The 20,680-nt window shown below is 43.8% G+C and overlaps 3 protein-coding genes across 10 annotated transcripts in view; 2 read left to right on the plus strand and 1 right to left on the minus strand.

Annotated features, from left to right (window-relative positions):
• arhgap21a (Rho GTPase activating protein 21a) overlaps positions 1 to 7,812 on the plus strand; it is a 77,072-nt gene extending 69,260 nt beyond the window's left edge. For all 6 annotated transcript variants that reach the window (XM_072378712.1, XM_072378711.1, XM_072378708.1 and 3 more), the window contains 8 exons: positions 62 to 140; positions 228 to 301; positions 428 to 517; positions 602 to 727; positions 804 to 845; positions 1,550 to 1,655; positions 4,247 to 4,278; positions 5,029 to 7,812. In XM_072378712.1, the coding sequence (XP_072234813.1) occupies positions 62 to 140; positions 228 to 301; positions 428 to 517; positions 602 to 727; positions 804 to 845; positions 1,550 to 1,655; positions 4,247 to 4,278; positions 5,029 to 6,702 (2,223 nt within the window). In that variant the 3' untranslated portion in view covers positions 6,703 to 7,812. The remainder of the gene's footprint in view (positions 1 to 61; positions 141 to 227; positions 302 to 427; positions 518 to 601; positions 728 to 803; positions 846 to 1,549; positions 1,656 to 4,246; positions 4,279 to 5,028) is intronic.
• The window catches only part of LOC140284746 (apolipoprotein D-like), a 251,193-nt gene extending 237,497 nt beyond the window's left edge, over positions 1 to 13,696 (plus strand). Inside the window, exons 1-5 of one of the 3 annotated variants that reach the window (XM_072378730.1) lie at positions 9,053 to 9,153; positions 11,461 to 11,576; positions 11,653 to 11,774; positions 13,121 to 13,206; positions 13,368 to 13,696. In XM_072378730.1, coding sequence (XP_072234831.1) covers positions 11,466 to 11,576; positions 11,653 to 11,774; positions 13,121 to 13,206; positions 13,368 to 13,597 — 549 coding nt within the window. In that variant the 5' untranslated portion in view covers positions 9,053 to 9,153; positions 11,461 to 11,465 and the 3' untranslated portion in view covers positions 13,598 to 13,696. Of the gene's footprint in view, positions 1 to 9,052; positions 9,154 to 11,400; positions 11,577 to 11,652; positions 11,775 to 13,120; positions 13,207 to 13,367 lie in introns of those variants that run through there. The other 2 variants (XM_072378732.1, XM_072378731.1) reach the window with 2 other exon arrangements.
• Positions 13,697 to 16,389: 2,693 nt separating this feature from the next.
• On the minus strand, positions 16,390 to 19,132 carry LOC140284745 (apolipoprotein D-like). The gene is made up of 5 exons (XM_072378729.1): positions 19,039 to 19,132; positions 17,792 to 17,927; positions 17,594 to 17,715; positions 16,956 to 17,041; positions 16,390 to 16,729 (listed from the first exon to the last, which is right to left on the minus strand). Exons 2-5 carry the CDS (start codon positions 17,900 to 17,902, stop codon positions 16,497 to 16,499), a joined length of 552 nt encoding a protein of 183 aa, XP_072234830.1. The 5' UTR covers positions 17,903 to 17,927; positions 19,039 to 19,132; the 3' UTR covers positions 16,390 to 16,496.
• Between the last annotated feature and the right edge of the window lie 1,548 nt (positions 19,133 to 20,680).

The raw sequence follows: 20,680 nt of genomic DNA on the forward strand, positions 1-20,680 counted from the left end.
CATTCCAACAGAGAAACATTGTGCACGTTTTTTTACATAAGTTAATCATCTTCTGTCACAGAAATGGAGGGACCTGAATGTGATCAGCAGTTTACTGAAGTCCTTCTTCCGTAAACTTCCTGAGCCTTTGTTCACCAATGGTAAGTTGAGTCTTTGCACCCTCTTGTGGCCTAATTATAAACTGCAATCTGACAGAAATGCTCAGTAACTGTCATGCTCGCCTGCAGATCGATACAGCGACTTTATCGAAGCCAACAGAATAGAGGACCCAGTGGAGAGACTCAAAGTGCTCAAGAGGCTCGTGAGTAGTTCCTGTTTTATACTTTCTTGTATTGTTTTTTGTTCTTCTGTTTCAGCACGTTTTGGATCACAGCTCCATCTCTAGAGACCTCTGAAATGCCAACTCAAATATGTTGTTTACTTTCAGCTTCACGAGTTACCCGATCATCATTACGAGACTCTCAAGTTCCTCTCAGCTCATCTGAAAACTGTGGCTGAAAACTCAGAGAAAAACAAGGTATTTGCCTCAGAGGTCTTTCCTTAAGTCTCACTTTAAACCAGCTGAAGATGAACAATAAATACTTGGTTTCCTGTGTGACAGATGGAACCGAGGAACCTGGCCATTGTGTTTGGTCCCACTCTGGTGCGCACCACCGAGGACAACATGACCCACATGGTGACACACATGCCAGACCAGTACAAGATAGTGGAGACGCTCATTCAAAATGTGAGCTCCAGGTCCCTGAGGAATAACTGATTCATGTGTGAACAAGAAGGTGACCCCCCATGCTTTTTTCTTTCAGTATGACTGGTTCTTCACTGAAGATGGAAATGGGGATCCAGTGGTGGGTATTTCTCTCTCTCTGCAGTGAAACTCTAAATGCTGTTTTTGTCCAAAAAGGAGAAATTCTGAGCCAGTAAACTGGTGAATACACGTGTTTCCACTGCTGTCTGACAATCGTGCAAAGATGAGTTAAATTAGTCCGCTGAAGTAGTTTTGAACCACAATCCCTCAAAGTTTGGCGATGTGGCACCTTCTCGTAGGGTCAATGCTGAGGTGTGGATGCTTTTACTCTGCTTTGAAATGTTGTTCTCACGGTCCCCGTCTCTCTGTGCATCAGTGGCTCAGTTTGAATGTTGTGCTTAGAAACAGAAACTCATGCAATCCAGCCTAAAGTTTGACCTTGAGGGCATTGAAACAAACAGAAGAAACAAGATACTGGAGTGGTCTAAAGTGTCTCCCACTGTCAAAGATACTTCCTCCCCTACAGGACTGTTTTCTCCCCTGTACTTTGTTTAGTTGTCCAGCAAAGACTCAATGACCACTGCTTAGAGGCAAGGCTGAATATTAGATCTTTAGGAGAGCTTTACTCAGGTAGAGTTCAGTTTTATGTTGATCTGCTCTCATCCAATCACAGCCAACCCTCGTTCTTGCAGCCAGAAACTTGAGTCTGGTTTTGAAGCCTCACAGCACTCAAACGTTATTCTCCTGGCTCAGACGCTGGCTGCTGAAGCTCTAAAACCTTCTTCTGCGTCTCCCCTCTTTCAGACTGTGTCCCGTGAGGAGAGCGCGGTGGAGTCCCAGCCCGTCCCCAACATCGACCACCTGCTCACCAACATCGGTCGCACGGGCACATCGCAGGGTGAAGTTTCAGGTAACGCGCGGCCTCTGGCAGGCCGGCTCTGTGGTGGGTTAACTTTTCTCTTTCGATGCTGCTGTCAGTGAGCAACGACATGTGTTTAAACCAGTAACTAATGTCCACGATGACGCCGGGCTTTCCCTTTGCTTCTCTGGCTGTCGCCACAAGATAGAAACGTCTCAGGCTAACCACGACTCTAAATGTCTGTTTCGGTTTCAGTTGGCAATTTATCTGCATCCCTGAAAAGATGCAACAAATTGTCTCGCTTCTTCATTTGCTTAAACAGATCTACTCCCCCTCCTTATTTGTTCAGTTCAAAATGTATAGCTGCAGTTTTTCTTTGAGTCATCCCCGTCCCTGCAGACTTGTTTTTGTTCAAACCTCTTCTCTGGGCTGTGTTTCCTCCCCCTTTATCCTGCCTACTGTTGCACTAATACGGCATGTTCTTTCCCACGTCACAAATAGATGTTTTTACAGTGAAAGGCGACCTGTGATTCCTCTGTCTCTAGTGAGGCTCTGTCGGGTGTCCTAACGGCTTTCCCAGCATTCACACATACTGATCTTGACACAGGCCAAGTGGGAGGAGTCTATCACACCATGATGTCACTGATGGACTCTATAATGTCCGTGATGGACAGCTGGAACTGTAGGAAGAAGGAGGATTGTTGCCCGCAGTGTAGCTGCCTAGTCTGCAGGAACCCGCAGTTCTTTTAAAGCCAAAGAGAAAAACGAAGCGTTTGGTGATGATGGAAAGGGGAAGCGAAGCGAAGCGAAGCTGCTACACGGTACTGTACGGCGTCCGGTGTTGTGGGTTTTCTGTCAGAATATACCTAAAACAGGCCGGTGCTACTGTCTGAAAGGCTCTCCGCTGTCTCTCCTCATTGTCTCGCAAGCTTGCCAACAGGAGAGATAGCATGGTATGGTTTCTACGTCACCGGTCAGTGTGCACCTGCATATTGTGCCATCACCTGTGTTGCAGAGGGGTGTGTAGGGGGGCTTGGCTATGTCACACAAATTTTAGCTGAAGATGATATGAGTAGAAGTGATTACAGAGCAGGTGAGGACTGATAATAGGTTTCCTTGCTGACACTCTCTTTCTCATGCAGTGTCCTCTCTTTTCATATAGCTAGCCCCTCTGTGACCCCCCTGTCACCTTTGTTTCATTTTTTTGGTTTCTTCCATAGTCGCCTCTGTCATCATCGTGTCCTGTTGTCACGGCAGCTCATGTCACCTCACACTGCCTCGTCAGTAAAACCAAGAGCCCGATGCTGAGGATTGTTTACTCGTTCATCCTGAATTATGGTTCAGTTTTAAGCAGTTTTTTCTGTTTTATTAGAGGGGCCAAAACCGGCATAAAAGAATCTGATTTTTTTGGGGTTGTTTTATCTCCTCGCGAATCTAAAAAATCTTTATAAATGTCCATAATGTGAATGTTTTTAATTAGGATTAGGTGTGGGGTGAGAAAATTCTCCAACATCAAATTGTCTGGCCTTCTGAAAATTTGCACTCATTTTGAAGTTTATCCTGCTTTTCAAAAGAAAAGATACTTTATAACTCAAAAAATATAACTATAGAACTACTTCAGCGACACAATTACATATAAAAAGAGTCCAAGAATATTAATTATATGATTAATAATATCAGTGAAAGACTGTGAGAATCCAGAAAAGTCTCTTTATGTAGGTGACGAGGCCAAAAACCAAGTCTGACTGGTGCTGGTAGCAGAGCCGTCGGGCTGAAATACACGATTGTTTCTGCATCCGCAAAGAATAAAACATTCCAGCTAAATCCAGGAGCCTCCGTGTGTCCAGGCTCAGTTTAGAGGGACTGAGGTCAGACGAACCAAAGAAACAGAGAGGAAACTTCCAGCCTGCTGTCAGCTCACAGTTCAGCAGCCAGGATCAGTGATGGTTCGGAGGCGGTTTGAAAGGTGCCATTAAAGCCGCCACATGGCGTCTTTTCTTAGGGGACGTCTTATTTCAGCAACACAACCACAAACTGGAAAAGCTTAAAAAGAGCCAGAAAGATGACTTCAACTGACATTAACATGACTAAACATGACTTTTAAAGCTTCAACATGTCAAACACATGTCTTTCACTGCATGCAGTTTAAATTATGCAAATGATTGTCGTTTTAATTACATCATACGCCTCGTTCCAAGCTGGGATGCGTTTGGAAACCAGGTTCTTTCGAGAGGCTTCACACAAAAAGTGTCGAAACATTTGAAGTGTTTTTGGTCTTATTAAGATAACCTCGCTGTGTGACACAGCGCCTGCTCTGCCGCTGAGGTTGCTCTGAGAGCTTCTGGATCGGACTCGATGTTCAGGTGCGTGTCGGAGTTGGGAAAGAACGCCACGCTGCGGGTAGACGTGGACCCGGGTGTAACGTGGAGCTCGTCTGTCTGTCTCTGTGTGCAGCATGGCCTTGTTGTTCTCTCACATGTGTGCTCGCCTCTCATCAGTCTCGTCTTACTCATGCTTCCTCCCATCAACATGATTCATTTTTCTCTTGATTCATCCACCCCCGTGTTGCACCTCCTCTTTCGTCTCCATCAGTGTTGTAAAATCATCTGACGTGTCCCTCTTTCTTCTGTTTTTCCCAACAGATTCACCGACTAGTGATTCAGCTAAATCAAAGGTGAGTGAGTGCGTCCAGGCCACTGAAAGTGTAGGATGACAGGAGGTAGGAGGAGACCAGCATCAAATAAGCTTATAATTAAAGGGTTGCTCCGCCTAAATCACTGGTGATGTGTAGCATTTCAGATGTTTCTTTGTTACTTGTGCTCAGCTTTTGAGATATCTCGCTTTTCTGCGTCCATCTTAAAAACATAAATGGGCTCAAATCTCCAAAAACAACAGGTGGAAGCAGAAGTATTCGAGTTTGATGTCTCAAAATCGAGACAAATGACAAGAAACTAATTGCAAGGTTAGATAAAAGAGATAAGTGGATTATGCTTGTTGGAACTGAGCCATTCGCCGCCCCTCCTGTCAAAGATCGCCTTTAAGATCTTTAATAGAAGTCCAGCTTTGTGGCTCTTGGAAGCTGGAAAAGATAAGTAGGTGCTCTCCATCAGTGCGCTGCTGTTACCTGGCTGCTTCTCCTCAGCTTCGACACCAGTCATGGCAGTGCTCAGGCTTCTGCTTCTCCTGCTTCTGCTTTGCAGCTGGCATGGAAACAATCGTTTGCTCCGTGTTTCTGACGCTGCTAATGTTCCTCTTTCTGTCCACTTCTCTGGTTTGTGTTGCTTCACGGGAGCAGGTGGAGTACAGATTTAAGTTCTCAGGCAGGAATGAAGGGTTTTGTTTGTCTCCTTTGTCTTCCCCCAGATCAACAATGCTCATTTTGGTGTTCTGCTCTTTCTTTTCGTCCCGTCTCTCCTCCCCGCAGGGTTCCTGGGGCTCTGGGAAGGACCAGTGCAGCCGAGAGCTCCTGGTCTCCTCAATCTTTGCTGCAGCCAGCCGCAAAAGAAAGAAGTCAAAGGAGAAGCCGCAGCCTAGCAGCTCAGATGATGATCTAGATGCTGTGTTCCTCAAAAAGGAAATCCCAGGCCAGAAGTTGAACCACCATGGGCTCCAGACGGAGGCGCCGAGCGAAACCTGCCCAAGTCCCAGCGCCAAACCCAACGCAAAGCAACAAGCACGAGCCCAGGAGAGGAAAGAGAATGGCAGAATTGTGGAGCTCACATCCAAAACCAAGAGAGAGCAAAGAAACTCTTTATTCTTCAAGGAAAAGACTCCATCCGGACACGCCTCGCCTTCCTCCTCCCCATCCCCAAAGATCTCCGGCTCTCCCAACATCAGCTACAGAACAGCTCCACAGGGGAAGCCGTCTCTGTCAGATCCCCCGTCCCAGCTGGATGAAAACACCTCCGACCTCGGGACCATGAGCTCTGGAGCCTCCGTCCCACGGTCAAGACCTAAAAAGTGGATTTGTGGAGCGTCCCCTGATTTACCTGCAAGTGTCGGACTGGGAGCAGGTGCAGAGGCGTCCGCTGGAGCGGAGGTGAGCTCCATTACCTCTGACTACTCCACCACCTCCTCCATCACCTTCCTGACCGGAGCGGAGTCCAGCATTCTCAGCCCAGAGCTGCAGGGCGGGGAGGAGGCCGACGACGAACGCAGCGAGCTCATCAGCGAGGGACGACCCATGGAGACGGACAGTGAGAGCGACTTCCCGGAGTTCGCGCCTGGCGGCGGCTGCAGCCAGTCCACGCCCTGCCCAGTGCAGAGTCAGAACAAGACCGAGGCGGGAGGTGGGGGTGCAGCCGAGGGGAGCACCACCCCCAGAATGGAGGCACGGCGCCTTTTCCCGTCACACAGGATGCTCGAGTGCGACACTCTGTCCAGAAGGTGGTCCCTGAGACAGAAAACGGACAGTGAGTCATCGGTGGAGGGTGCTGCAGGGAGCGGCGAGCGTAGCGAAGGGAGGGCGGAGTCTTCCACCCGATTGTCTCGAGTCCTGGAGGTGATGAAGAAAGGCCGATCCACCAGCAGCGTCAGCTCGTCTTCGCGCAGCGAGTCGGAGCGGGCCGAACCAGCCTGGCACCTGAAAATCACAGAGCGGCTGAAGTTCAGGTTGCGAGCGTCCGCTGACGACATGTTCACACAGAGGCATCGAGCTCCCGACGCTCGCGGAAAGAAGAAGAACATTCGGCGGAGGCACACCATGGGCGGGCAGAGGGACTTTGCAGAGTTGGCGGTTATTAATGATTGGAGGGAGCAGGGCGGAGTGGACCAGGCGGCCGACCTGTCAGCTGTGGACCGCCTCAAGCCCAGGTGCTCCTCTCAGGACTTCTCCATCCGGGACTGGATCGCCAGAGAGCGGTGCAGAGGCTCTGACTCCAGCGTAGAGGTTGCACCCAAAGCCGTTCCCGAGGACGATCATCCCGAAGCCCAGGACGTCACTCCCGAAAGACCTCCGCCTTCGCCGTCTCCAGCCGCTCAGCCTCTGGCGGGGGAGCACGCCAACGGCAAAAACAAAGCCTCGCTCGGGGCGGATGCTCACCCGCACAAACTCTCTGGAACACAGGTCGTCCGCTCGCGGTTCTACCAATATCTGTGAAACGCCAAGAGCGGTGAGGAGAAGCAAAACCAGAATGAATGTGTTTACCTGCGAATGTGTGTGTTCAGCTGAGGTTACTGCACAATATTTTTTCTACGAAGCATACTTTACCTATTTACTGTACATACTGTGTATAGGCTTTGATGATTGTTACCGAAATAAGGCTGAAGAGGTGTGTGTGCGTGTGTGTAATTCTCTGACTTGTTGGCCATACTGGAACAGACGTGGAAATAAAACACGGACTTTCTCCTGCAGGACTGAACCGTACACTAATGCACGAATGTGACTTATTGCTGTTTTATACAAAACAACACACAGGATCGTTAAACTAAAGAGGAAAAGGGTCGGCAGGAGGAGCCGTGGCTCAGTCCTTCCTCGTGGAAGCGGTATGAAGAATGTATTACTCTTTCTGGACTAATACTAGTTGCTTGTGACAATACTGTCGTTCATGTATGTGTTTTTTTGCTTGTACTTGAAGTACGTGGAAATAACTGAGGGCTGCTTTCTGAGCTGGGTGCTGTGGGAAGTTTCTTTTTCACAGCACACTCGCATCAGCCAGATATTAGCTTGAGGGACTGGAGGATTATTATAGTTTTATCAAATAAAGACTGAAAATCAGTGATGAAATGCTGATACTATAGTATGTAATGCTTGGTACAGTAGTTTTTATTTCCAAACTTTGTCAAGTTATAGTCCAAAAAGTGTGTTTTTACATTCGTGAATTGTTTTTATCTCAAGAAGCAAAAGTGCCTCGTTTATTTTTGACTGTTTTTTATGGGCAGTGGTGGAGAAGAGAAGGATTGTTTTAGGACAGGATAACCTCACAGGCATTCCAGATTTGATTCCCGTTTTTAGTTTAAAGCCATAGCAGCATCTGTGTTTATGCTTCAGTTTAGTTGAAATTAATGTCTTTGACCCCCTCCCACCCCCCTCTGTGTTTCTCAAGTGCAGTGAAATGCATGGGCGCTTAAAACTGGGAGAAAAAACCACAGTTATAGTGAGTTTGAAACTGCATGAGACCGTGTTTCTCGCCTGTGTACAGCAGAACATGGGTGCAACGCCACCCGCTCCCCAACAAACACTGGAAATAAATAAATAATCTTTATAAGATTCTCGTGTCGTGTGGAAGTATTCTTTTACTGTTTCCTCTTTGTCTAACTCAATTTGAGCTGGTGATGATGTGGTTTAGGGCTGAGAATACACATCCTGTTTTAATTTACTTGTTAGAAGTGTTCTGTAATCTTAAAAGTGTCACAAACATAAAATCACAACTTGCTGACGCCACAAAATGGGAGCTGATACATGCAGTTTTAAACCACGCCTCATTTCTTTGTATTTTTTGCTCTTAGGCAACAATTCTCCAGGCTTTCTGAACGTCTTTCAAAGTTTTTACTTTAGCTGCTTTCTCACCCCTTTTCAGACCAGTCCTTGTACCTGACTGTTATCATGAGGGGGTGTTTTTGTTAGGCCACTTAACACTGACCAGCTAAAGACAGTTTAACAGACGTAAAAAATGGTAAAGGAAATAATGAATATAATAATAAAGGAAGTAATAAATGGAAAAGGAGAGTGAAAGTTTGAAAGCAGCACATAAATGTTTGAGGAAGTCTTGGGCGGTAAGCACATTTTGAGTTTCTTGAGGATTATGGGAATGTGTTTGTTTAAATAACCGGAGGCAGAATTTATACTGGGAACTACTTGTCTTCGTCAATGATAATAGTAATGATCTACAAGGAAAGAGTAGCTCTTTCTATAACAAAATTCCACACGTTGAACAACTTCCACTGTGAACGGAAAAGAAAATGACAATTAAGAAGTATAACTGCACATTAAAAATTCATAGGAATTCACAGGAAGTCGCAACTCGAGTGTTTTGATCCATTCTGTTATATGTAGTTTGGCGCCATCTTCCGGTTTTGTCGACACCTCAAAGGTTCAGTGACTCTTTATCGCTCACTTGAGCAGCGGTGTAGAAAGTAATTCAGTGTAATTTATCGGTAGAGTAATTAATTCACCTTTAAAATTAATTTACAGTGAATTGTTCGGCGCATTCATACGATAAAACTGACATAATAATTGGCTAAAATACGGGACGTTTGTTAGAACTCGCTGTATCCATGGCAACGTATACCTTCCTGGATGATTACAGGAGCTAATAACAAGCTAACAAACACGCTAACAAGGGTGTTTTTCTTGCTGATAACTTTCAATAAGGATGAAGACGCGAACTGTCGAGAAGGGTGCAGTGGGAAAGAGGCAAAGCGTTTTGTCCCGTGTGGGTGTTGGCATTTACACAGAGTGGGAGCGTGCACGCGATGACAATGCCGTGATAAAGTGACATAAGATGAACGTGAGCTCGCACTTCGCTTTAAACTCTGTGCGCTCGAGACGCTTTGACAGTGCGACCCAGCCTCATACCTTCACCTGAACCCTTCTCACGGCTCAACGCAGGTAAGTAAGTGATAGTTAAAGCTGATGGAATTTACCTGTATGTAATATTCTTTTTTATTTATCTTTTTTGTCTTTTTATACTGATTGATTTTTTGAGTAAGTAACTTGCATTTTGCATTTCAACCTCCGGAATTGTTATTAGTTTCTGTAATATTAAACATTTTTCTCCTTAACGTTAGACTGAAAACCCGTTTACAGACGACTGAACGCTCTGTTTATCACTGTTTTAAAGTGCACGTGTGGCCTGCATGAAGCTGCTCTGTGCAACCTGAGGAACAGGTGTGGCAGCATATTATGTAGCCGATTGTCCAAAAACAAAAGATAGGACAACACTCCCTGCAGCTCGCAGAGATCTGATTCTGATTTGAGTCATGAACCGGTGGTTGACCATTTTACAGCCTTATGGGGATAGCAGACCAATTTTGACCTAATGTCGGGCTATATTTTGCATTTATGGCTCACTTGTGGCATCTTATGCCATCAGATATCAAGTCAGCTTTGACAGGGGTCATGAAAAGCTTTTTGTAGCCCAAAGAAACTGCAGATTTGTGCCAAGTCTAGTGTATATGTGGTCGATTTAAATTGATTATTTTGAAATTAAATGTAATTTAGACACATTTAATAATTCTTTATAAGAAAAGATTGACTCAAAACACCCTCTTATTTGACTCAAAAGCTACACAGAGAAGCGTTTAACATACTTATATCACGTTGCATTAGTTGTTGCATCATGACGAACCAAGAATAACCAAACAAGAATGCTGAGTGCTTCAGGAGCGGTCAGGGAGGACCGTACTGTTGGTGTTCATTATCAGCAGGTATTTGTATCTCAGTCCATATGAATATGTAAAACAAGTTTCTCAGTGACTGGTAACTTTATTTACAAGGGTTACTATTTTCCAATCCATCTCCCCTCATCTGCAACAAACCAACCTTCCTGACAACACTGACGGGTGATCTCATAGTTCTCTTCTCGTCAACGTGCAGGCGGAGCCTCAGTCTCAAAGACAACAGAGTAGATTCTTGCCATTCTGTAGCAACAACCACTTAATTCTCCTACATGTCTGACTGGTTTTTGTCCAAAACAAGGATGGTTTCAGAGGGCTCGGCTCCTGATTATGTTGCTGTGACCTCTGTAGGCTGGAACGTGTTGTCATCCGCTGACACAGTTTTTAAAAATGTTCGCCCTGGACGATCTCCAAAAGATTTGTTATGCGTAAACAAAAACTTGTCACGGAGCACAGGAGACAGATGCAGGGTCGTTTTCAGATCAAGAGTGTTTATTAACCACAAACAGGTCGAGGATGTCCAGACAGAGCAAAGCTAGGGGCTATGAAAAACCTGGAGCACTCCTCACTATCATGGAGGAGGGTGCAGCTGTGAAACTTACCAAAACAAAAACTCTCCACTCCAGGAGGATAACAGAAAAGGCCATGAATGACTAGTCACGCTCTCCTAATGAGGCGGACTTAAACAAAAGAAGCTCTCTCAAAAACAGAGGCACTATGAAACTTTAATAATTAACTTAAAGCACTTCTTTAACAGAGGCACAAGAGGAACAATGGAAATCAAAACACAAAAATCACTCCAAAAACGGAGGAACAGAAACAGGCTATAGAACTTACCGAGTTAAACTAAAGCTATGGAATAAACTGACAACAAAAGACGGATCGCTCAACTGCAGGCTCTTGGATGCAAGGCTGTGGTTTACTGTGGTTTACTGTGGGACAAGGACGCTACAGTGAGGAACGAGACAGGTTACAACACACTGGCGCGAGACAAGGGGACGCAGACTATTTGAGCGCAAGAGGAGCCGGGGAACAGGTGGAAACAGTTTGGGGCTCAGGGAAGACAATCAGACACTTGACACAGGAGGAAGGGCAAGATACCTGAAACGAGAGGGAAGCTGATATTTCAAAATAAAACAAGAAGTGACGAAACGAGACATGAATCAAAACCTAAAGACGTGACAAAACTGTGCTTGGATGACAGGCCACATGCAAAGAAAAAGCTGCTTCTGTAGGCATACCTGTGTTCATGGGGATGAGGCATAAACCAACCTGAAGTAGAGTAAGCAGTTACAGGTGAGCTGCAGGTGATGTCACAGTCTGTTTCATTTCTTTAAGCAGCAGAGCCGCATGTAGCGCCTTTTTAGTCCTCTTTTCTTCTGATTACAACCCAGCTGTGATGAGATGTGGTCTCCTTTCTTTTGTGTCACCACACCATGTCCCAACTTTTCATCACCAGCACCCCCCATCTGTAAACGGGTGGATTTCTCCTCGAACATCCGTCTCTCAGCTCCTGAAGCAGCGATGCCAGCCGTCTTCCTCCTCCTGCTGCTGCTTCCTCTGATCTCAGCTCAGACTTTTAACTGGGGTCCCTGTCCTAATCCGCATGTGCAGGACGATTTCATCCTCCAACAGGTAACAGAAACAGAAACCTGCAGGTACGCGCAGCACGACAGGAGCAACCAAAGCAATCATTTCTCTGTGTTAACAGTACCTTGGAAAGTGGTTTGAGATCGAGAAGCTCCCGACTTACTTCGCCAGAGGAAAGTGCATCGAGGCAAACTATTCACTGAGGAAAGACGGCACCATTCGGGTGCTGAACTCTCAGGTTATGTGAGTACTGTGGGGCTCCGACTGTGAGATCTATTACTTTTCTGTCATCCTTAATGTTGACATGAAGCTGTGGTCGAACAGCTTGCTCAGAATTCAATAATAAAACTGTTATACCGTCTTAGAAACACAGAAGTGTGAAGAGAAAAAAGCAACCGAGTTACTGACAGAAAGGCACATTAACGACATGTTGACTCAAACTAAAGTCATCTGTCTCCGTGATGAGTTATGACCCAGTAGAAGTATGTAGTGGTGTGTTTTCTGTGCACGCCTCTGCACTAAAACCTTTGGGCAGTGACACAGCAAATAACACAGGAGTCGGTGAAAGGTTCCTTCAAAGAAAGAGCCACAGGAAGATGGATGAAGGCCCGTACGTACTCCACAAGAACTGAGAAATGTGTTTGTTTTCTCGAGGCGGTAAGAACACGAACAAAGTTCGTTCTGGCCAAGTGCAGAACTCCTGTGAAGTCCTCATAGGGCCGTCCCTCTGTAGCACACGTCTCGTACGCTAAGCATTGTGGGAATTTGACACGCTGGTCCGATGGCAGTTTTTGAGATAATGAAGGAAGATTTGTTGTTACTATTCACGATTGCCCGATATTCCTCACAACTACCCATTGCTGTACAACCTTTCACGCCAGCGGAAAAGTTGCAATTACCACGCCCACTTCAAATTTCTGACCAATCATACGAGAGTTATCGGACACCACACGAGAAACAAGTTCTGCCCAGATGATGTGTCGAGAGAGAACAAATTTCTCCGTTCTTGCACAGTGTGAACAGGGCTTTATTCTGTCATCTGTCTGGATATTCCCCAAATAATACAATAACACATCTATAAACTAGATATATAATGTTCGTTGGGATGCTGCACAGAACCCAGCTTGCCATTTCTACCTGTTTCCAGGCTTTAAGATCATTTAAGCTAGTCTTATTTAAGATAACCAGCTGATAACAGATGTTGTCCTCTCACAACTACAGATTCTTACTAAAATAGAGCTGTTCCCAACTATTTTATAGTTTTGCTAAGCTAAGCTAAGCTAGGTAAAAGGTCTTCACATTTAATTCACATAAAGGAACAAGCATCCAGCATATGCTGACCTATTCTGTTTGTAGTTTGTTTTGAGCTGGGTGTGGCTTCAAGCGTTTTTCTTCAGTAAAGTATGTAGTTTCTCAGTTTCTACCAAAGCACGTGGAAATAAAACTGTGCGTTATGTGAACTTTGAACCAGAATGTCAGGTTGGAGGAGTCTGGAGGACATACTGTCAGCATTGCTCAGTGTGCCCGGGAGACGATAAAGAAGCCATTCCTGTCATGTTGTGGAGCTGACAAACTTCTTTGTGTTTCAGCAATGATGAGCTCATGTCAACAGAAGGAACAGCTGTGGTCAAAGACGTACGAGAACCAGCCAAACTTGGAGTCAGCTTCTCATACTGTAAGAACTCTTTATATCACCTTTCTGTCTCATTGCTTGTGCTTTTGCCTCATTAAAACCGTTTGTGATGCCATTGAGTCCTTGTGGATCTCAGCAGTTTAAGTTCTTAAATGAAATATTAGATGCTGTGGTTTTAATATTCTGTGTCCATGACTTCTTAGTTACTCCCTATAGTCCATACTGGGTTCTGACCACAGACTACACCAACGTGTCTGTCGTGTACTCCTGCACGGACATCCTCCGCCTCTTCCACGTCGACTACGCCTGGATTCTGGCACGGTCGCCCTCCCCGTCTCCAGAGACGGTAAAAAAAGCCAAAGACCTGCTGATCAGCGAAGGAATCAAAATTTCCGGGATGAAGGCCACAGATCAGAGCTGTAATGATGTCTAGAGACCGATGGAGACTCTACAAAGTGGTATCTTCATACGTAACTGTGTCACACTGTTGCTGCATTTAAATGTTTGCTTTTTAGAAATTATACGGGAAAAACAATCTATATAACTTGCTTTAAAAAAAGCATTTGATTAAAAATCATCATTTAAGAAATATTGAACGTATTATTGTGATTGTATCAAAACAAGGGACATTTTCCTCATGGTTACACAGTTTTACAGAAACATACAGATACTTTTATGATGTATCTTATTTCTGTACAGAACAATAAGGGGGGGGCTGTGTTATAAAACCAGTATTAATTAAAAGAGGTGGTTATTTAAGATGTTAATCATGCACTATAGATATAGTGTTGGTTATATTCTAACAATGTATTTTATTGTAATCCCAAACAATCAATTAAACATACAGATTTATGCTGGTAGAGGAAATTCTGTGGGATTGTGGACATATTAAAGATGTATTCATTACGCAGTCTGGTTATTTAATTTTTAATGGTCTCTAAATTGTTGAAGAAAGTCTTTAAGAGGCAAGAAGAAGGCACAACTTAATATATGTAAGGATAAAAAAAGGCTTTTTTTATATGTTTCTTTAGCTAACTCAAATCAAACAAACTAACGCTTACTCATAAGATAACTGGGATGACCTTTAGCAGTTGTAATCGAAGGCATTCCTCACTAAATATTTACATAACAGCCTGCTGGGAATTTGTCAAAAAAATGAATGAACTTCTGACCATAAGAGGTGAAATCCTCTGATCTGGTGAAAGAGAAATTAAATCATCATCATTTCATCGTTAGCTTCTCTTGAGATAAAACAGTGATTGCGGCTTAATCCTGTGGCTATGATCGTCTTCACCCTGAAGTTACCTGTTCCGTCAACAACTCAGTCACTTCTCTTCAGTTGCTTTGGTTTAAAAAGAAATATTTGAGTTAGGAAAAAACACTTAAACACCCAATTCCCACCCTCAAGGGAAAGAAACTGTATTTTTATATGACGCCACAAACACGTGTTCAACCTGCAGGCAAAGGCTTTTTGTCTGGGATCCACACGTGTCAGACAGTCGTTATTTCTGAATGTGATTGAATTATTATGCTAAGCGAACAGTCAGTTTCAGTCTGAAAGGAGTGTGTTTCTGGGAATTTTTGACCATTCGTCCAGAAGCGCATTTGTGAGGTCAGACACTGATGTTGGACAGAAGGTCTGGCTCGCAGTCTCTGCTCTAATTCATCCCAAAGATGTTCTATCGGGCTGAGGTCAGGACTCTGTGCAGGCCAGTCAAGTTCCTCCACACCAAACTGGCTCATTCATGTCTTTATGGACCTTGCTTTGTGCTCTGGTGTCAGTCATGCTGGAACAGGAAGGGTCCGTCCCCAAACTGTTTCCACAAAGTTGGGAGCATGGAATGGTCCAAAATCTCTTGGTATGCTGAAGCACTCAGAGTTCCTTTCACTGGAACTAAGTGAACTAAAGCTCCTGAAGAACAACCCCACACCAAACTTTACACTTGGCACAATGCAGTCAGAGTACCGTTCCCCTGGCAACCGCCAAACCCAGACTCGTCCATTAGATGGAGAAGCGTGAGAACGCGTCTCCACTGCTCCAGAGTTCAGTGGCGGCGTGATGTATGGCTTGGATGCAGTTACCATGGAAACCCATTCCATGAAGCTCTCTACGCTCTGTTCTTAAGATAATCTGAAGGCCACAGGAAGTCTGGAGGTCTGTAGCGATCGACTCTGCAGAAAGTTGGCGACCTTTGAGCACTATGAGCCTCAGCATCCGCTGACCCCCCTCTGTCATTTTACATGGCCGACCACTTCATGGCTGAGCTGCTGTCGTTCCCAATCGCTTCCACTTTGTTATAATACCACTGACAGCTGACTGTGGAATATCTAGCAGCGAGGAAATTTCACAATTGCGCAGGTGGCATCTTATCACGGTACCATGCTGGAAACCACTGAGCTCCTGAAAGAGACCCACAGGTGTTGGTAGAAGCAGTCTGCATGCAGAGGTGCTTGAATTGATGCACCTGCGGCCACGGAAGTGACTGGAACACCTGAATTTAATCATTTGGATGGGTGAGTGAATACTTAGTACATGTCTTGTTTATTTTCAGATGTATAAAAAGCAAAGCGTGAACAGGTGTAGTTGTGGGTGCTCATTGTCTGTTTCTTTATATGAATTAAATGTGCAAACCTGCTGGTAAGTTTAGCTTAGTTTAAAGATTAGAAACAGGGAGAAACAGCTAGCATACGGAGGAAGGAACGTTTTAGGCTGTGACCGACTAATAAAAGGCTTTCACGGAACTCTTGAGCTCATTCATAGTGAGAATAGTCTGTTACTTACTGTGTTTCTGCTGGCTGTACAAAACAGATCAGTGAGCAATAAAATGAAAAGCGACCAAACGCTGTTCAATGAATACATGTTTAATATATCAAGAACCACAGAAACTTATCTGTCACCAAAAATCATCATGTTTCATTGAAATTATAGATAATATAAGATAAGCATTATATATATATATAGTGTAAAATCAACATCTATAGTAATGTAGGTTTTATAAAGCACACTTCCCCTTATCTTTGATGTTCTGAGCAGTTTATACAGATATTAAGTATAAAAATAAGTAATAAAAGGATCTTTAAATGTCTCTGTAACGTGCTTGTTGTGAAGATTCGAGCAGAAGTGAAACCACGATGATGAGTCTGAATCAGTGCAAATCATTTAATTCTTTGGAACAAGTATAATAACACGTGCAGTATTCATTAATCATATTTTCTGATAAACTGATATCTCGAAAGCACATTTAGTCACATATCTAGAACCAGTTTGACAGGGATGAAAATATCACTTTGCAGAGACAAATTCCTGAAAGACTGTGAGTCTCCATCAGCTTTTAGTGATCCTTGCATCCTTTCTGATCTGTGGCTCGCATTCTGAAAATATTGACTCCTTCGTTGCTGAGCAGGTTTTTGGCATAATATACCGAATATGGCGGCAAGAAGCGTGACCGCCCAAGGATCCAGGCGTATTCCCAGTGGAAGAGGTAGAGGAAGTCTGTGCAAGAGTACACGATGGCGAAGCTGGTGTAGTCAGTGCTCAGAACCCAGTATGGGCTGTAAGGGGAAACTGGAGCCAAAGGTCACAAAGAGAAAATTAAAACTAGAACAGCTTTTTTTAAGTGAAAGTGAAAGAGAGTGAAAGGTCTTCCTTATGTCATGCAAAATGTGACTTTTCAGACCTTTTCTTTGTTTCTCTAATGATTTGATACCTATTTCTTTAAGGAAATAAAAGGCAAAATTTCTAAAAAAATAATCAGTGTTAAAGCAAAATTCTCTTCCTAACAAATACTTACAAAATGAGAAACTGACTCCGAGCTTGGCCGGTTCTCTGAAGTCTTTAATCACAGCTGTCGCTTCTGCGGATCTGAGTTTGTCTTTACTGAAACACAAGATAGAGCATTTATCAGTAATAACCTCATTTTTTTAAACTCACAGTGAGGCAAGAGCTATGAAGACACTTCTCCATCTTCTCATGGCTTTCTCCTTTTCTGTGGAAATCAATCATTTGAATTTGGGCCCAGCAGCTGTTTAGAAAAGCTCATAATAATAATAATAATAATACTACATTTTATTTATAGGCGCCTTTCTGGACACTCAAGGTCGCCGTTCATTGGTTAAAAAAAAATCAGGTTAACTTCAGGTTCGACTGCATATCAGTTCAATTACAATTCACTTTAACATCAACAGCTGCTCTGACCAATGTAAAAACAATCTGTGCTTTTATGTTTCACTGTGTGTTGTTGGAGCTTTCCCTTTTCTCACTGAACTTCGAGGCACAAGTGGAAGACTTTGATGTGTTTCATTAGAGAAAAGAGACATTTCCATTTGTTTCATCCTGTTTCAAGCTAAGCTAGTTTAATGTCTCCAATTCTAAAGCAAATGATCTGACATGTGATATCTACTCATGAAAAAAGCAGTTAGAGAGTCTCACTAGATTTGAGAGTTCAACACTCGGATGGTACCATCTATCCTCAGTGCGTAGTTTGCCTCGATGCACTTTCCACGAGCGAAGGATGTCGGGATCTTCTCGATCTCATACCACCTTCCAAGGTACTGTTAACAGGAAGAAGTCATTACTTTGGTAGCACACAGTGTAATGTAAGTGCGTGCATGTTCACGTTCGTGTTACCTTCTGTATGTTGAAGCCGGGTTGCACATGTGGAGCAGGACAGGGACCCCAGCCAAAAATCTGAGCTGAGATCAGAGGGAGCAGCAGGGGGAGGAGGTAGACAGCTGGCATTGTTGCTTCAGGAGAGGAGCAAACGCTGCAGAGGTCAGAGGTGTGTGTGTTTATAAATGAGTGTGACGAGTGTGGAGCTGGTGAGATGTGTGAAGATGGGGGGAGGTTACATGTGCTGCTGTACAGCTGTAAGCAGTAGGTTCTAAAGAGGAAGTACAATAAAATCATTCATATTTGCTTTAGTGAAGGGAATACTGGACCAAAATGGTGCCACCCAGCAATTCCCCAACACTATCTTTCTATTTTCACACAGTTGGACAGATGTTGGTCCGTGCAGAGAAAGTACACCTCTTTCAGTTTAGGTTTCTGTTCTACTTAATTGCTTAATTGTTTCATTTTGGTAAATCCTTTGTTCATTGCTGTTCGGTCGCAGCTTCCCTGTCACACCTGTTTTCCTTTGCTAACTGCCTCACCTGTTTTCCATTCTGTAATCATTTCCCCTGCATATATCCTCCTGGTTTTCAGTCCTCCCTGCTAGATCATTGTGTGTGTTTCTTTCCCCCTGTAATGTCCTCCTGGTTTGTAGTCTGAAGTTTTTCACATTTATTCAACAGTTTAAAAGGATCTGACGGCAGAAGCTTAATGTTCGTTGCAGAGTTATTTGTTAAGCAGCTGCTTATTAGACGTGAACGTCGAGTATGTTTACAGACTACAACAACTTTCTTTACAAAGTTTGTGAGTAGTTGAACCTCCAAAAATCTAGATTGTTCTTTCATCTTAGTCCAAAGTGGGGGGCAAGGAGTACAACACTTGCATAACTGAAATTATTGGCATTTTAGCTTCTATTTTCCCCCCATAGATTTCAGAAGTTTGTGAAATAGTGGCCTTTTTTTCCAACTAAATAAATCATGTTGCCACACTTGTTTTATGGCTTACACAGAGCAGCTTCATACATGAAACACTTGCTGTCTTCTGGTCTTATACACCAATCATAAAAACTTAATCTAAAAGCCTCCTGATCAATTTCAGTTTAACTTTAATGAAAATGATTGAAAACATTAAAGTAACTGATAATTCCAGGCGACAGAATCCAAACCCTTTGACAAGCCTGTAGTCTACGGTAGAAATCAGTGTTTTACGATAAGATGAACACAGAGTAATAATGTGTAATTCCCGTGTATGCATCGATTCCTTACCTGAGCTGTGGGAAGATGTCAGCCTTCAGGCTTATTCAAACGGTCTGAGTGTCTCGAGCTCTCTGCGGACACTCAGGCTCTTGTTCATGATGCTCGCAGCACACAGGGCAGCTTTTAATGGTTATCATGCGCACATTCCCACATTGTGAGATTGCTGACATTGTGTTAAGGGATAAACAGGTTTATCAGTGTCACTGACCATTTCTCAGACATCTCTTTTCTGCTCCAAATGAGTCCGTTCTTCTTGTATTGTATATTATGTCGCAAAAGGAACACCCAGATAGCGAAGACTGTTTGGCCCAAACATGACGAACATCTTCAATTCTATCTGGTACACATTTGCCCATGAATGACTCCGTTGACCCAGCATTAGTGTGGCTGCCTAAACTATCTCAACTCAGTCGCATGTCCACCAGATGTGACCCAAATCTGCATTTTCGCTGAAAAAGAGGAATGGCTATGGGTGTAAATACAGTAGCTTGGGACAAAGCTGATAAATGACATTTAATGACCATACACAACACAGCCCATTGTCCAAGTTAGGCCCAGCTCATGAGCTGGGCCTCTAACATGCTGTTCTCACTGATGTTCAGTGTGACCACAGCCAGAGAATATAGACAAACGTGTCTTCTGATGACTTTTATTCCTAATCCCCCACCAAGGTTTCTATGTATTATATAGTTTAGATAATGCCTTTAAAGTTAAAGCGGGGAATCTGGTTGTTTTCCCTTCAGATCATTAATACTATCTCTATTATGCTGGAGATAATTAGCTGTAGATGTCCACATTCCCATCATCCTGAATAAAAAAGTTTTCCTCTCAGCCAGTGGCCTCTTCATAGGTTCATGTGCTTTTTCTTAAAGGGGAAATTATTATTATTTTTTTTTTTAAACCTGGACCTTATTACTGGCATAAAATACGTTCATCTCATCACCGATTACAGTTTGGTGAAAGTCGGCGTCCTTTGGACGCTATTTAGATCACTCCAGATCCGCATATAACGGGAGTGAACGGGGCAGAGACAATACAGCCTCTAAATAAGGCATTATCTGTCTTTGTTTCACCAATACTTTAAGACGAATGAATGAATGAACACGTACTTTTTCACTGTTAGCTCAGAGTTCAGAGTGCAGCACAGCTTATCTTTTCTGATTTTAAGCTCATTATAGGTGCAAAATCAGTGGTTGTGCAAAGTTTTTCCACTTGTTTTCCAGTCATCATTGTATGAATCTAGTGTGCAACAGTTCAATTTACAGACCTGCCAGTGTCTGCCTTTGACTGACCTGAACTAGAGGCAGAGACTGGCTGAACAGGCAAAGGGATTTTATTACTGTTTATGGTTTTATTCCATGACCTAAGATAATTTAAAGATAGGACAATACAAGTCTGTACAAGGACAAAACAGAGCAAGATTCACTCTAATCTTGAAGCCCCAGTCAGTGTTTGGTGCAGATAACAGTAGGTAGTCAGACTCAAGCCACAGCAGCCTTAATGATGTCATAGTCCCTGCCCGCTGCCCCAACCCCAACTGGGAATTGAACCTGGAACCCTCTTGCTGTTGTAAGGCCATCTTTGGTGGCCGCTGAGGGTTGTCAGTTCCAAAAGCGTGACAACCAGATCACGTGTACAGCTGTGCATGTGC

The sequence above is a fragment of the Leuresthes tenuis genome, unplaced genomic scaffold, assembly GCF_036924035.1.
Source record: "Leuresthes tenuis unplaced genomic scaffold, fLeuTen1.0.hap1 SCAF_24, whole genome shotgun sequence".
Lineage (NCBI taxonomy): Eukaryota > Metazoa > Chordata > Actinopteri > Atheriniformes > Atherinopsidae > Leuresthes > Leuresthes tenuis.